This window comes from Abramis brama (assembly GCF_963993115.1).
Source record: "Abramis brama genome assembly, chromosome: 2".
In the NCBI taxonomy this organism is placed as follows: Eukaryota; Metazoa; Chordata; class Actinopteri; order Cypriniformes; family Leuciscidae; genus Abramis; species Abramis brama.
Window position 1 is genome coordinate 13,754,167 of NC_139964.1, and position 17,164 is coordinate 13,771,330.

The following is a 17,164-nucleotide window of genomic DNA, read 5'->3' on the forward strand; positions in this document are numbered from 1 at the left end:
CTGTTATTGACATGTGACACACCTGTTAGACTTCCTCATTTTTGGGTGGGAAGGAGTATAAGTAACTTGTCCTGTTTTTCTCCAGATGAATTGTAAATATATATATATATACACACACACAAACACACACATATATATAATACATGTAACATTTACGTAATGCTTCAAGTTTTAGTATGCAAGATTGTTTTAAACATTCATATTGCCAATTGTATTTGATAAATTACACTTTCAGTATGCAAATTGCAGTGAATGAACTTTGTTGAACATTTCTGCTAATGATTTGAGAGAATGTTCCCCTCTTGTGTGTCTGACCTGATGTTACAGGCATGTTAGCCTAGATGTGGGGAAGTATTGTTAATTAATTAGTTAAACTCCAAAAACCCACATGTGTAAATACTGTATGTTAATGTGTTGTGATTTATTAATGGTCCTAGACCTAGATTTTTGGATGGGAAGGAGTATAAGTAACTTGTCCAGTTTTTCTCCAGATGAATTATAAAAAAAAAAGTATACACACACACACATAATACATGTAACATTTACGTAATGCTTCAAGTTTGTTTAGTATGTAAGATTGTATACACACCCACACAAACACATACATATATATAATACATGTAACATTTACGTAATGCTTCAAGTTTTAGTATGCAAGATTGTTTTAAACTTATTCATATTGCCAATTGTATTTGATAAATTACACTTACAGTATGTAAATTGCAGTGAATGAACTTAGTTGAACATTTCTGCTAATGATTTTAGACAATGTTCCCCTGTTGTGTGTATGACCTGATGTTACAGGCATGTTAGCCTGGATGTGGGGAAGTATTGTTATTACTGTAATTTGTTAAAAGAGTGTTCCCCTTGTGTGTCTGACCCAGTCATTGGTCTGACTTACCCTGTCATTGTTACAGGAATAAATGATTACTGAGTAAACCTGTCAAGTCTTTTTTATACAAGGACAATTTTCATAGTCTATAAGCTGACTTGACCTAGGCTGCTACAGTGACATAAATAACAGCAGAGTACATCATTGTACTTTTTGAATTTTCTGTTATTTTGTGTTCATCATCACATTTGCAAAGGTGGTCCTCGGCATGTTTTTAAACAGTCATTGGTGGGCCATGAGTTGCAAAAGGTTGAGAACCCCTGATTTAGGGCATAAACATATCGCCATCGTCGAGTCGTCTCTTCACAGGCGTCGAGTCGTCTCTGCACGGGTGTTGGAGAATCTGTAGTTTCCATGAGAGGCTGGATACAAACTGGAGCTGACGATCTGTATTTACCTTGGGACTGGCGTCCCGAGATAACAACAGAAAAGCAGATGGGAAATAATTAGCGTAGCTGCTGTTCGTAATATTAATGTTAACCTGTTAAGCCTCACCAGTGCGTCGGCGCACTGAAGCGTTTTTTTTATTATTTAGTTCAAAGTTACTATCAGATTTAATGTTATACATTGACAAACTATACATCATTAAAAAGATATAAGACTCAAGTTTCAGTATTTGACCACTATTGTATTCTGAGAAACTTATAGTGACAGTTATTTCTTAATTTGTGTCAGGAGTTATGAAATGAAAAAATGCGTCCATACCTTTAATATGAATTATGCGCGTCAGACGTTCCCATTCATAAAAAACTCCCGTGCTGTCGTCATGACAGCGATTCACAAAACAACGTCCCTCAGGGCTTTAGCTCAAAAATGTGCAGATTTGGAGAAATATTGATAGATTCTCATAGATTTACATCAGATTTCTATTGACAGGAATAATATTTATTGAATTTATACCCAAATGCGTCGATGTAATCATTATGAGCGCTTACATACTCTGATACTGTGTTTTTAATTCATACCAATAGCCTGAGGGCGCCCTCGCCGCCCTGTGCACAGTATTAGTCCATATATAGAACATGAAGAAGAGCCATGATCATGTGACATTCCAGGACGTCACTGATACACACACAGCTATCAGAGATCGCGCTTACATGCAGATAAAGACGTTTTGAAGACAATAAACATGTTTGCAATGATATTTGAGTTTCCTGTGTTCTTCAAACCATGTCAGGTATTTTCATAATAATAGATTATATTTATAATGTAATGCAAATCTATATAGACTATCATTCGTGCAGAATACATAAAATAATATATTTTCTGTCTGATTTTTTTTATCTGAAGCCAAATTAGATCACAGAAGATTATTTAAAACACTCAACTTGCGTTATAAAGTAAGTCTGGAGCACAAACATGGTTTTAATCTCATAAATTGTCGTGTATTGATGGTGTGCTAAGCTAACATGCTAGCTAGCCCTAGGTGCACCTGCCACTAGAAGTTATACTTTTATGATGTTTTGAATGCTTACTGAAATGTTTCTTTATTCAAGAAGTGCATTTGATACAGTTTAAAAGGTGAAGTGAACTTTGATAAAAGAAATTAGGGACTGAAACCCTATGAATAGCCTGTGAATAGCCAGTCGTTAGTAACTATAATGCAGACAAAAGAAATGCATATTTAGAGCCATAACCAGGCTGGAGAAGTGTGAATGTGTGTAGGGGGAGACTGAGACTGAATGGGGCTCGTTTGCACCACAAAACAATAGAGACAATATACTGGATACATTCAATCTGATTCAACTGTAGTATAAAAGGTAGGTATTATGTGAATGCTTGGCTAAAGAGATGCGTCTTTAATCTAGTTTTAAACTGGGACAGCGAGTCTGAGCCTCGAACAATATCAGGAAGGCCATTCCAGAGTTTAGGAGCTAAATGTGAAAACGCCCTCCCTCCTTTAGTGGACTTAGATATCCTAGGAATGACCAGAAGCCTCGAATTTAGTGATCTTAAAGAGCGCGATGGATTGTAGGGCAATAGAAGTTCCGTTAAATACACGGGAGCTAAACTATTTAGGGCTTTATAGGTCAGTAGTAATACTTTGTAATTGATACGGAACTTTATAGGTAACCAATGTAGAGACGACAGAATTGGTGTTATATGATCATATTTTCTTGATCTAGTAAGAACTCTAGCGGCTGCATTTTGGACTAACTGTAGCTTGTTTATTGAGGATGCAGGACAACCGGCTAATAAAGCATTACAGTAATCTAGTCTCGAGGTCATGAATGCATGAACTAACTTTTCTGCATCAGAAACAGATAGCATGTTACGTAGCTTAGCAATGTTTCTAAGGTGGAAAAAGGCTGTTCTTGTAACATATGAAATATGATTTTCAAAAGACAAGTTGCGGTCTAATATAACACCCAGGTCTTTTACTGTAGAGGATAAAGTAACAGGACATCCTTCTAAATTAAAGTTGTATTGTAAGAGGTTTTGTGGGCAGTTTTTTGGACTAATAAGTAATACCTCTGTTTTATCTGAATTTAATAGCAGAAAATTACATGTCATCCAGTATTTTATATCTTTAACACACTCTGTTAATTTAGATAATTTATTGTTTTCATCTGGTCGTGATGAAATATATATTTGAGTGTCATCAGCATAACAGTGGAAATTAATTCCATGTTTTCTTATAATATTACCAAGTGGTAGCATATATATTGAAAATAGCAGAGGGCCTAACACAGATCCTTGCGGCACTCCATAGTTTACTGACGTTATCTTCGATTTTTCCCCATTTAAGCAGACAAAATGGTAACGGTCTGATAAGTACGATCTAAACCAGTTTAATGCCTGTCCCTGAACACCAGTGTAGTTTTGTAGTCGATCTAAGAGTATTTTGTGATCTATAGTGTCGAACGCAGCACTAAGATCGAGTAAAACTAGTATTGAGATACAGCCTTGGTCAGAAGCTAGAAGTAAATCATTTGTGATTTTAACGAGCGCAGTTTCAGTGCTATGATGCGGTCTGAATCCTGACTGAAATTTTTCATAGATGTAATTTTCTTGTAAGAAAGAGCCCAGTTGAGCGGACACCACTTTTTCTAGAATTTTAGACATAAATGGAAGATTTGAAATTGGTCTATAATTTGCTAGGTTATTATGATCTAATTGTGGTTTCTTAATGAGAGGTTTTATAACTGCCAACTTGAATATTCTTGGAACATGACCTAAGGATAAAGACGAGTTAATAATATTGAGAAGAGGCTCTTCCACTACAGGTAACACTTGTTTCAGTAGTTTACTGTAGTTGGTATTGGATCTAATAAACACGTTGTTGGTTTAGATGCAATGATAAGTTTATTTAGCTCTTCCTGTCCTATAGTTGCAAAGCGCTGTAGTTTTTCTTGAGGGGTGATAATTGAGGCTGAATCATAAGACACCATTAAAGATTGTACATTTACAATTGTATTTCTGATGCTTTCTATTTTCTCAGTGAAGAAATTCATAAAATCATTACTACTACACTGTAACGGAATATTTTGCTCAGGTAACGTCTGTTTATTTGTTAGTCTAGCCACGGTGTTAAATAAAAACCTAGGTTTATTTTGGTTATTTTGGTTGAGTGAAATTACATTTAACAGATGTTATCATATGTGGGATAATTTAAAACCAAGCCTCTTAACATTGTAAATTATAAGACAGCACTTTTTTAAGTTATTATTGTTACATGCTTAATTGGTTTGAATTGGTTCAACCCAATAAACACACCCGAACCAGCTAAGCAAGGTCTTCAGGATTACTAGAAATATCCAGGCTACACTCTCAGAAAAAAAAAATGGTACAAAAGCCGTCACTGGGATGTTACCCTTTTATACCTGATGAATGTACCTGATGTGTTGGAATCAGAGGTGGAGAGTCCAGGGGTCAGAAAGTAAAAGTCCTGCCATATATTTATTCCACCCATGAACTCACACAGCAAAAACTCCAGTGTTAAATGAACTCTCCTGGGAGTTTATTTGGCTCCAGACTCAAGAGTGTTGAAGTTAATGAGATAATTTAGTGATAATGCTCACCCAAAACACAAACAACCCCACCCCCAAAAATCATCCATAGTATTGCTCTTAGTTAAATATTTTGTCAAAAAAAGAAGGAAAAAAAAAACAGCTACAATGCGGAGCAGACACAGAAATGAAGGGGTAACACCATAAAACATCCACAATGCTGAACACAATGAATACAAAAACACACACATATAGGCCTAGGTTTGACTGTACTGTAAAAAACAATGATACTTCAGATACTTTGACCAAAGATTTTTTTTTTTTTTTTTTGTTATAATAATGATTTTATAATGTCTAAACACAAATCTAAATGAAAACTTGTGAAAAGATGAATACCTAGTATGTGGAAATGACAATCCAGCCAGTGAGTGATGCTCTGCAGCCATCTAGTGGCTGTCCTTGAAATGTCATGTTATTTTAATTGGAAATGTGTTTGCTTTCCAGTAAATGGCAGCAATCTTCCACATTGTCCGTGCTATCTCCATGAGCGAAATTAAGAAATTAAATTAGATATACATTATAACAAATGCAAATACATTTAAAAAAACACCATACGAGAGTGACATTACATATGTTTTTTTTTTTTATACACTTGTTATTAATTGTCAGTCCTATGAGTTATGAGCTCAGTTTGTAGAAATAATACTTGCATTCAATTAGGAAGAGCACACAGCAGCTTCTGGTGTCACACACACAAACACATACACACACACACACACACCCCAAAACACAGATGATACACGGACCGAGCTCATTTAAGATGTCCTGTAGAGCTGGATGTGGTTAGAGAGACGGAAGGGGAAGGAAATATATATTAGTTGCTGACGCACATTGTTCTCTCAGTACGGAAGAGAACGACAGTAACGTTTGTCACACAGAATTTGGTCTTTTATTTAAGCGAAACGCTTGTCAAATTTCATCATGTTGGACGTCCTGCTGCTCTTTTCCAGCATCTGTACAGGTGAGTTTGAGACTCTCAGCTCTTTTACACAGAGTTTGACATCTTCTCTTGTTTTTCCTCTGTTATCACATGATCATCAGACTCATATGGATGATATTTGTAAGTTATTATTCTGGCCTGCTTATGTCTCTTGCTCACACATAACAGCTCTATATAATGATATTTGTGTTTTCAGCTGTTGTTGTTGGAGCTCCACAGACAATTACTGGATACAGAGGAGAGAGAGTTGACATCAGATGCTCATATGAATCTGGATATGAATCATATTCAAAGTATTTTTGTAAAGGGGAGTGTAACTATGGAAATAAAAACATCATGGTTAAATCAGGATCTCCAGCAAAAGACGAGAGATTCTCTCTGACTGACGACACGACGACCAGAGTTTTCACCGTCACCATCACTGATCTGAGAACAGAGGATGAAGGCAAATACTGGTGTGCTGTGGAGAGGACTGGACCTTTGCCTGATGTCTATTCAGAGATTTTGTTGCTGGTTAAACTGGGTAAGTGCTTATATTTATTAGAAGTGTACCTGTAGAAGAAATGAACTATAAGGGAATAGGCCAGTTGGCCATTAAATAAAAGAAGGCCACAATATTTTTTTTCAAAGCAGCTTCACAGTAATAAACAGGGAAATAACAGTTTCATTGGTGCAAAGTTGATAAATTATAAAATCACTTCATTTTCAGCTACAGGTTGTATTGTCTCTTTCTCCCATCATCCTGTGCATCAGCTGTTGCACAACTGTGCTCCATTCTCTAATGTAGAGCGTCTGGGTAAAGCTGAGCTACTGTGACATTGACTGTACAGACTGGGAAAAGATGTGTGTGTGGCGGAGGACGCTGGCCTTTCCTCATGTCTAGAAGCAGTGTAGCAGATCTATTACGCCAAGAACAAACACATTAACATTGTCAAATCCGTTACCATGCCAATCACTCCAAGAGTTGTCATGACAGAAATGTAATATATTTAATTCAACTCTAATTGTTGACTAAAACATGAGCTTAATGATCAAGCAAACTGTAAAGTGTGAGTGTTTTCTGTAGTTTATGCAGAAGTAAATCTATCCATGAAAACTTCAATAGAGAGCAAGAATGTGGAAATTGGGGGAAATTGAGACGGGAAGTAAAGTGAAATTATGAGAAGTGTGTTCACTAACTACTTCATGTTATTAAATGTTTTTTTTTTCAAAAGCCAGGAGCGTAAAAAAAGAGGAACTTATGACAATTGATTACAGTCATGTGAAAAACATGCTCAACTTCATCCACAAAGCTTTATATGTCAACTGTACAGTTCTGTGTTATGCAGTCTAGATTGTTCTTATTGTTTTTTTTGTTTGTTTTTTTTTGCAATCTCTCTCTAAATTCAGTTCAGATGAGCTTTATTGGCATGACTGTGTGAAATAGCACAGTAATGCTATTTGGCTCGCTTGCTGAAATTCAGGTAAATTGTGAACTAAATGAGTGAAATAAGTGTCTCTAATGTTTTTATATTTGCTGCACTCAGTAAGGAAGAGCAGCTCGTCCTCTACGACTCCTTTCTCTCTCTCTCTCTCTCTCTCTCTCTCTCTCTCGCTCTCTCTCTCTCTCTCTCTCTCTCTCTCTGTCTGTCTCAGTGCAGCTCGTCCTCTACGACTCCATCAGTGCAGTGTGAACACAGTCTGAGCTCTCTCTCTCTCTCTCTCTCTCACCAGCTCTGCTTGTGTCAGCCCTTCTCTACACATAGACTGTGCCGTACCTCGTCAGGAGTACACACTCTCACAGAATTCACAGAAATAGGCTTTAAGATAATCCACAGAAAACAGGTTTGAATTACAGGGTAACATTCACATAGTAAGTACACCAGATAGCAAGCAACCTTTTAAATAATGTTCAGTCAATGTTAAAGTGTCAATGTTAATCACATTGAATCAACATCACTTTTGCACCCGCAATTAATGTTAAATGGCTATGTTAAGATGCACAACTTTTGTTTCAATCGCACTGAATTCATTCAGATTGATGAATCTGAACGTAGTGTTTACATGAACGCTAAACATGTATTCGGGTTGATGTGTGTGTTTATATGTCACAAGCTTCAACTCAGGATAGATTTTTTTTACATGCGCACACTGAACTAATATGCAGAGTTTCCCGCTGTTTGCACTTAACAACCTTAACATTTGAACTGTTGTGTCGTGCTGCTTATATTGATGCCTAAAATCAGTCGTCTGTGGATGAGAAGCAAGGACTGGTGGGCCGTTGTCCTGCTCCACTTCACAGACGCAGTCAAAGGAGGATTATAGAATGACGACACACTCATTTATACAACACTTTATTAATTATTAATTATTAATTCTTTATTTATAAAAATCAACAGAGTATTTTGAGTCTCATTTGCACTGATAAGAAAAAAAGCGCACCGACCCTAGGGGGTTAACATCATGCTGGCAGAGATAAGATTGGTGAATCATTTTACTTTATGATGATAAAAACTATATCACCTGATCATCTTTGTCTCTGGCTTCCTTTGCAACAAATTATGTGTTTCTATAAACACTGTTACAAAGACCACAAACTCGCATAAAAAGCCAAGAGTCAAACTGACCAACTAAAGGAAACACCGATCACCATAACAGCGACCAAACATTTCAATAAAACATCAACATCTGTTGATTCTCAATAAGAACTTCTGTAGACGTCTGACAGAAATAAAGTCAGTCTGGTTAGTAATAAGTGAAGCTGGTAATGCTGTTTGTGGAGTTGTTTAATCCTCCTCTGCTGAGATCTTCACAGATTTAATGTCTTCTTTTCTCTTCAGTTGATTTCAGGCTGTGTGCTTTAAGTCAGTTGTAGTTGTGTTTCATTTTCTGAGAGTGCAAGAATGATGTTGAACCAACATCATAACATTGATTCAATTATTACATTTTTTCAACATTAATTGTCAGGTGCAGAAGTGATGTTGATTCAATGTGGTTAACGTTGACACACAAACATTGATTTAACAATTTTTTGATGGTTGCTTGCTTTCGGGGTACGACACCAGACAAAGAACAGAACCAAACAGGGAGAATAAATACACAAGAACTAATGAGATAATTAACAGGACAGGTGGATGGAATCATTAATCAGACACACTGGGAAACTGGGTCAAATGATAAGCACAGGCAGAGCAGAACCAAAAGACCTGGAACAAAACATTCCCCTCCTGCCGATCGACTGTCCTGCACAGTACATCTCCAACCCTAATCAAACACACCTGCCTTTCATTTTCAAGTGATCCTGAAGACATTAATTGGTTGCTTCAGGTGTGTTTGATTAGGGTTGGAGATGAACTGTGCAGGACAGCCGATCGGCAGGAGCAGGATTGGGCACCCCTGCACGGCTAAACTTTTCCCCTGACGCCTGGTTCACACCAGACGTGTAAGCGACGCGGAACGGAAAATCACGCGCGGTCCGGCGCCTTCCTGTTCACACCAGACGCGTATTCTCTGCGGCGGTCGACAAGCGCTTCTGCTCAGTTGTTGTTTATTCAGAGCTATTTTTTACATCATGGGTAAGTAAATAACCTCATAAAATGAATACACCATGTTTCTGTAACCAAGAAGTTTGTACACTTCTTTTATTAATCCGTTGTCGAGACACACACGCAGCCAGAGAGAGAATATGGTAGACAGTAGTAGTGTAGATATACCGTTGAAATATACATCCTCTCTTCAAATTTATTAAATCTATTTTGTTGTGTTTTTTCTTTGTTTGTTTCCATCTTTCTAGTCTGTTTAGATACACAAATATGATCGCATTTGTCACTCGCGGTATTTTAATTTTTGAAAATTGCTTATATTTTGACAATTGACCGGATTGTCTCGTGTTTCTTGGTGTGACTTCCTGCCGGAATTGACGCGGATCACTCGCGGCTCGCGCAAAAAATAGACCAGACGGCGAAACTGGCGCTTCACGGCGCGGGCCGGCCGCGGAGCGCCGGTGTGAACGACACTATAGGTTAACATGGGCGCCGAAAGGAAGCGGCCTCCGTTCCGCGCCGCTTACGCGTCGCTTCGGCGTCCGGTGTGAACCAGGCCTTCACGAGAACACTAACGTGGAAAAGCGTGTTTTGAGTGTCTGTTCTAGAGACACACTGTATGTATTTATATAATCCCTGTAGTAGTGTAAGATATTTATAGCTGAAGGTGTAGTATGATCATACACTCTCAGAAATAGGGGTACAGCAGGAGTCCATTTCTGTCCCCCAAGGTACATATATGTACCTTTTTGACCCTCATATGTCCCCAAGCATTAAAAGGTACAAATATATACCGTTTCTTTTAAAGGTTAAGGTACAATATCAAAAGACAGCCTCTGCTAAGTAATTTTTTTTTTTTTAAAGGTTTTAATGATACCTTAATCATTAAAGGTAGATTTTAACTTATCACTATATTTGAGTTGCCTTGAAATAAAGGAAATAAAAGTTGTGTAAGTCAATTTACTGATATTAAATCATTATAACACAGCAAAAACTCCAGTGTTAAATGAACTTTCCTGGGAGTTTATTTGGCTCCAGACTCAAGAGTGTTAAAGTGTTAAAATATGAGTGTTAAATTAACAATCAAGAGTGCTAAAGTTAATGAGCTAATTAAGTGATTCATTGAGTGATGATTGAGCATTATTGAAGACACCTGATGTTAACAAGCAGAATCACTGAAGGAGAAAATATATTTTTTAAGACACCGTTATGGTGATCAGTGTTTGCTTTAGTTGGGCTCTTGACCCTTAAACTGTTAACATTAGGTTTTGTTTGGCTGTTGTATCCGAGTTATAATGGCTAGATGAACAAAGAGCTAAGTTGATCAGGTGGTGTTGGTTATGTTTTGACTTAATCATAATTTGACCTGAATCACTGAACTCATTTAAAGTCTAATCTCTGACTTAAATGTATATTGTTGATTACAGCATCACTGTGATTCCACAGCATAAGATCCAGAATTTTTGAAATAATCTAAAGGATTTCTTAAAAGTTGATCTGATAAAACAAATATTTCTTTTAGGCACACACAGACATCAAGAATCAGTGTATGAATCTCAACAATGGTGACAAACAGAATATTCAGTTAGGGAAAGGAAATTAGTAAGACAATTCAGATCATAATTTATTCATACCGCAATGCATGATGGGAGCCATGAATGAGTTTTGATTGGTGGCACCCAGGATGCACTGCAACATGCTTTATTATTGTCACCATTGTTGAGATTCACAGGCTGATTATTGATGTCAGTGTTTCTTCATAAAGTAATTTTCAATGTCTTTTGATCAGAACAACTTTTAAGAATTTTTGGATTACATCGAAAATGCTGAAAATCTTTTGCTGTAAAATCACAGTGATGCTGTAATCAACAATATACATTTTAGCCTGAGATTAGATTCTAAATGAGTTCAGTGATTCAGGTTAAATTATGATTATGTCAAAACATAACCAACACCACCTGATCAACTTTTCTCTTTGTTCATCTGGCTGATATAACTCAGATACAACAGCCAAACAAATTCTAAAGTTAATGATTTAAGGGTCAAGAGCCCAACTAAAGCAAACACTGATCTCCATAACGGTGTCTTAAAAAAATAAATTTTCTCCTTCCGTGATTCTGCTTGTTAACATCAGGTGTCTTCAATAATGGTCAATCATCACTCAATGAATCACTTAATTAGATCATTAACTTCAACACTCTTGAGTCTGGAGTCATATAAACTCCCAAGAGAGTTCAATTAACACAGGAGTTTTTGCTGTTGGACCTCAAGGTACATATATGTACCCTTTTGAGGATCAAAAAGCATTAAAAGTTACATATATGTACCGTTTCTTTTAAAGGTTAAGGTACAATATTGTACCCTTGAGGGTACAGCCCCAGTGACAAGCCATTGTACCCCTAAAGGTACAATTATGTACTTTATTTTCTGAGAGTGTAGGCGGGATGTTTGCCTCATCTAGTTCTCAATAAACTTGAGGTTTATAAAAATCAAAGTTTATCAAGATTTTCCAATTATAAAAAGGAAAATGTATGGGGTTTCTGGAGTTTTTAAAGCTTGAGAATGTTCATACTGTTTGTCACAGAATGCTTTTCTCTATTTTTAGAGCAAAACACATCACCACCACCTTTGTCATCTTCTTCATCATCATCATCTTCATCTCTGATCATCGGCGTGACTGTGGTTCTGCTTCTGCTCATCACTGGATTAATGTTATGTATAGTTACTCTCTACAAGAAGCATCAGACTCGAAGTAAACCAGCTAACAATGTTTTCAGAAGTTTAGAAGTTTATCAGTCATTTATTTGTCAGAATAATGTTTATAGTTGTTTGCCAGTCAATTACATTGTTGTCTGTGGAATGAGTGAATAGAAAGATGTTGCTTCCCCCTGCTGGTCACAACTAGTCAATGCAAGTCTGATATATTTAGAATCAATGTGAATTATTATTGTCATTATTTATGACTATATTTAATGTACTATATTTGTTTTACAGACCCCGATTTAGCCTTTAAAATATCTGAACCTGGAACAGAAAACAGTGAAGCGGTGTGTAAAGTCAAATTGTTGACAAGGAAGTGTTTGAATGAACGACCTTTATCAAAAGCTGTAAATAATTTCTCTTTCTGTTCTCAGGTTCCTCAACCGCTGTATGAGGAGATCAAAGACGCCAGACTTCACATTGACTGCAAAACCACCCAGTTACCCATAATACCCTCTGATTCTTCTAAAACTGTTTATGCTACAGCACAATTACCCACAAACCCCTCTGATTCTTGTAACCCTGTTTATGCAACTCCACAATTACCCACAAACCCCTCTGATTCTTCTAGTACGGTTTATGCTACTCCACAATTACCCACAAACCCCTCTGATTCTTCTAAAACAAGTTATGCTACACCACAATTACCCACAAACCCCTCTGATTCTTCTAAAACGGTTTATGCTACACCACAATTACCCACAAACCCCTCTGATTCTTGTAACCCTGTTTATGCAACTCCACAATTACCCACAAACCCCTCTGATTCTTCTAGTACGGTTTATTCTACTCCACAATTACCCACAAACCCCTCTGATTCTTCTAAAACAGTTTATGCTACACCACAATTACCCACAAACCCCTCTGATTCTTGTAACCCTGTTTATGCAACTCCACAATTACCCACAAACCCCTCTGATTCTTCTAGTACGGTTTATGCTACTCCACAATTACCCACAAACCCCTCTGATTCTTCTAAAACAAGTTATGCTACTCCACAATTACCCACAAACCCCTCTGATTCTTCTAAAATGGTTTATGCTACTCCACAATTACCCACAAACCCCTCTGATTCTTGTAACCCTGTTTATGCAACTCCACAATTACCCACAAACCCCTCTGATTCTTCTAGTACGGTTTATTCTACTCCACAATTACCCACAAACCCCTCTGATTCTTGTAACCCTGTTTATGCAACTCCACAATTACCCACAAACCCCTCTGATTCTTCTAGTACGGTTTATTCTACTCCACAATTACCCACAAACCCCTCTGATTCTTCTAAAACAGTTTATGCTACTCCACAATTACCCACAAACCCCTCTGATTCTTGTAACCCTGTTTATGCAACTCCACAATTACCCACAAACCCCTCTGATTCTTCTAGTACGGTTTATTCTACTCCACAATTACCCACAAACCCCTCTGATTCTTCTAGTACAGTTCATGCTACAGTTTAACAGTTTGCCTTTTTAAAGGTGCATTGTGTAACATTTAGAAGGATCTGTAGACAGAAATGCAATATAATATACATAACTATGTTTTCAGTGGTGTATAAAGACCTTATATAATGAACCGTTATGTTTTTATTACCTTAGAATTAGGGCTGCACGATTAATCGCAATAAAACCACACGCATATTTTATACGCAGCTTGTCAGTGGAGTGCAGCTGATTGGTAGTAAATACTGCCCCATCTGAACGCCAGAGGGCGCTCTCAAGCAAACACGCTAAATATTCCCCGCCGCAGAAGTACAATAATGCGTATCATTCCAGGAAATCCCGATCGCTGTCTCTGAATAAACAGAAGATCGAAGCGCTTTGATTAAACATGACTTATAAATACACGACTGCCTTATTCTGTGTAAGAAGCTCATCATCTCACAGAAGGAGGAGCTCAGCTGTCGTTATGAAGTGAGTTTGGAGTAAATGCATGTTATTAAATGTTGTCTGTTGTTGGACGAGGTTCATAAATGCTTCTCATGTTTTGGAAAGATGTTTGACGCGTGTTGTTTTTTCAAATGCACGTTATAAGTGACTCAAACTCACAGTGCTTTCAGAGTGAGCAGTGTTTACAGAGCCGTACATCAATGACAAACTACACATAAAAAATAATTGCAGCCTTTGCGATTTTAAAATCAGAATAAGCCATCTCGATTTAAGTGCGATTACATGTAAATTGCGATTAATCGTGCAGCCCTAATTAGAATGAGGCATTTCTCTACACACACACCGCGGGTCCCCTTAAATCAACATGTTTCTACAGTGGCCCTAAACGGACAAACGCGTTTCGTGTAATGAAGCTAGCTAAAGTCAGCGAATAAAACACTGACACAATGATGAATAAGTAACAATAATATTTGCAATAACATATCGTTTTAATGAATAATAAAGTAAACATAATGTCTTAATTTATCTTTGTAAAGAAACCTCATTGTTTAACTGGCCACTTTCTGCTTTCTCCCGACAACTCATATTTTCCTGTCGGCCACCGTAACTTCTGTTGGTTGTAATACCAATCTCACCACTAGATGCCGCTAAAAATCACACACTGCATCTTTAAATAGAACCTTAAAGAGAGGGCCTAAAATTAACACTCGCCAAGTGCCAAATGCAAGTTGCCAGTTGGCCGATAACATTTTTATAAATTCTACCCATGCATGAATGTGAACAAACATGAGCAATGCTCTGGACAGTTGCATCTTTACGAAAGTTATTAGTATATTAGATCCGTGCATTGACTCTTAAAGTGACAGCAGCCTAATATTGCTGCTGCTGTCTGTGTTTTTAATGTTAATCAAACAACAGGACAATGGGAAAATCACACCCTGCTCTTGACTGAATAACTTTTGTAACTTTAGTAAGAATTACAAGGATGTTTAATTTATATAGTGAAGACTATGCAGTGTAATTTTACATTTGCTTCCTTATTTAATTTCTGTACCTGAAAACTACTGTTAGATATACCTGAATAACCTGTAAAGCACTGTTTAATTCATTTGTATCTGTAATATTGTCTTTATTTGTGCTTTTGCTTGTAATTTGATTATTTGTTCTTCTATTTTATTACTGACTGTTTACTTGTCTTTCATAATGTTTGAAATGTATAATAGGCTTGTAGTTTTAGCTGTGGTATTGACATTGGAATAGAGAATTGTTCAATTTCACTGGTATCTACAGTTTTGATGTCATTATTTCCTGTTTTTGCAAAAACAGTTTCATAGCCGGAAAAAAATATATATTTATGGCCTTTACATTTTAAGTCACTGGCCATAGACAGGTGTGGCAAAAAGTTAGTTTTAGTCCCTGTTTGAAGAGTTCTGTCAGGTGATTCATACACTGTAAGATCTAATTAGTCTTAATTTAAAAAAAAGCATGCAAACCGATTGCCTTTAAAAAACAAGTGAAGTGAAATAGTATGTTTTAGTAACAAATGCTTAGATAGTATAGTGCACTTACACAAGAGTACTGTTACAAAAAATACTAATAATAATTGTTACCATTGTTGTGTTTTGCATGCTGAATGTTGAAATCTGTGTGTGACTCAAGCATGATCAATTGCAAAATATTTTCACAAATATAGAGAGATTATATCAACCCAATTAAAAGTTTCACCATTCACCTTGTTTGACTACATACAGCGCAGCACAGGCCGATTGGCGGCTGACTTGAAGCAGTGCATGCCGGTTAGAAATTGTGTCTGACTTGAGACAGCGCCGAATCCACGTTACTGTGTCTGTGACGTATGCCATCAAAGCACGCGAGAGCGATTGGAGAGCAGCCGGAGGACTCAGCCAGGGCAGTTTCTCCAGAGCGACTCTGAGCTCTGATGACGACACAACTGATTCATGATTGGCTGGATTCATCGCATGACAACGATCAAGTGTTTTTCGTGTTTATTCTCCCATCTTCAGTTCCACTAATGCTCTCAAATCTGTTTTTTTATAACAGTAAACACTCGTTTCATATAGTAGCGATGTGATATTGTGTCATGTTTATCAAAATAAAAAACGTAGGCCCCACTTCATTGACAGTATAGGCTAATTTAAACTCTATTCTTGATCACCGCGAGATGCATGCCGGTTAGAAATGTGTCCGAGTGTGGTCCGACTTGCTCTGATGTCATGCTGACGTATGTAAAATAAACGCAGTTTCTCTCCACCGACTGCGCTGATCAAAAGCACGATGGGAAACGACTTGCTGACGACACAGCTTAATGCTCATTGGTTTAAACAACCGTGATGTATTGATCTCTTTTAAAATGTTTGATTTTAAAACTCTGATATTGTGATTTTATGTATATATTATGTGTGATTATTCCCAAACTCTCTGACAGCACAATCTGTGATTGTTGTCATATTTCTAAAAAACATTAAAAAAGGTGTCTGTATTATAGTAAAAATGATTGATAAACACGTCTTTCGAATGGAAATAAATAACAGTACTTTGGGTGTCTTGTTCATCATATTTATTTTCATATAAAAGCAACAGAACTTAAATTACATCCAGTTTATTAGCAACACCGTACATGAGTGTGAATCCCGCGATCTCCACTATTGATCTCGTAGACGTCTGATCCACTACGAGGAGAGAGAACTGTCCGGCTTGCCTGGGCTTTTTTCACTCTGTCCCTCACTGACGTTTCTAGTTAACTCATTAATTAATTTTATCATTAACATTCTTTTTTAAGCGGACTCAAACAAAATATGTTCACAGTAACAATATACTCGCATTACTAACACAGTATATGAGTGTTAAACAGTGTGATGAGGTGCACCAGTGGGCGGGCGGCCACTCACACGCCTCAGCACTCTTCTCAAAGAGGTCCACGAAGGCCTCTGGATTATCTTGTGGCCATATTTTGGTCAGAGGCACGCGAGCGGGGGTGGATGGAGACTCTGTGGCCCGGATCATCCGGCTCCGGGACGGTTAGCAGTCCTCTTGCTCCGCATGGATGAGGGCTTGGAACCGATGCTTGGTTGTGTTCCAGACGGAGGCCCTCAAGCAACTTAATCAAATCCGCTAATGGCGAACTTGGCGGG

General features: G+C 37.4%; 1 protein-coding gene across 2 annotated transcripts in view; it reads left to right on the plus strand.

Moving 5' to 3' along the window:
- The first annotated feature begins 5,743 nt into the window (after positions 1-5,743).
- LOC311077688 (B-cell receptor CD22-like) overlaps positions 5,744-17,164 on the plus strand; it is a 271,893-nt gene continuing 260,472 nt past the window's right edge. The window contains exons 1-5 of one of the 2 annotated variants that reach the window (XM_084106274.1): positions 5,744-5,863; positions 6,039-6,365; positions 11,969-12,115; positions 12,358-12,410; positions 12,498-16,567. In XM_084106274.1, the coding sequence (XP_083962400.1) occupies positions 5,824-5,863; positions 6,039-6,365; positions 11,969-12,115; positions 12,358-12,410; positions 12,498-13,583 (1,653 nt within the window). In that variant the 5' untranslated portion in view covers positions 5,744-5,823 and the 3' untranslated portion in view covers positions 13,584-16,567. Of the gene's footprint in view, positions 5,864-6,038; positions 6,366-11,968; positions 12,116-12,357; positions 12,411-12,497; positions 16,568-17,164 lie in introns of those variants that run through there. The other variant, XM_084106273.1, reaches the window with a different exon arrangement.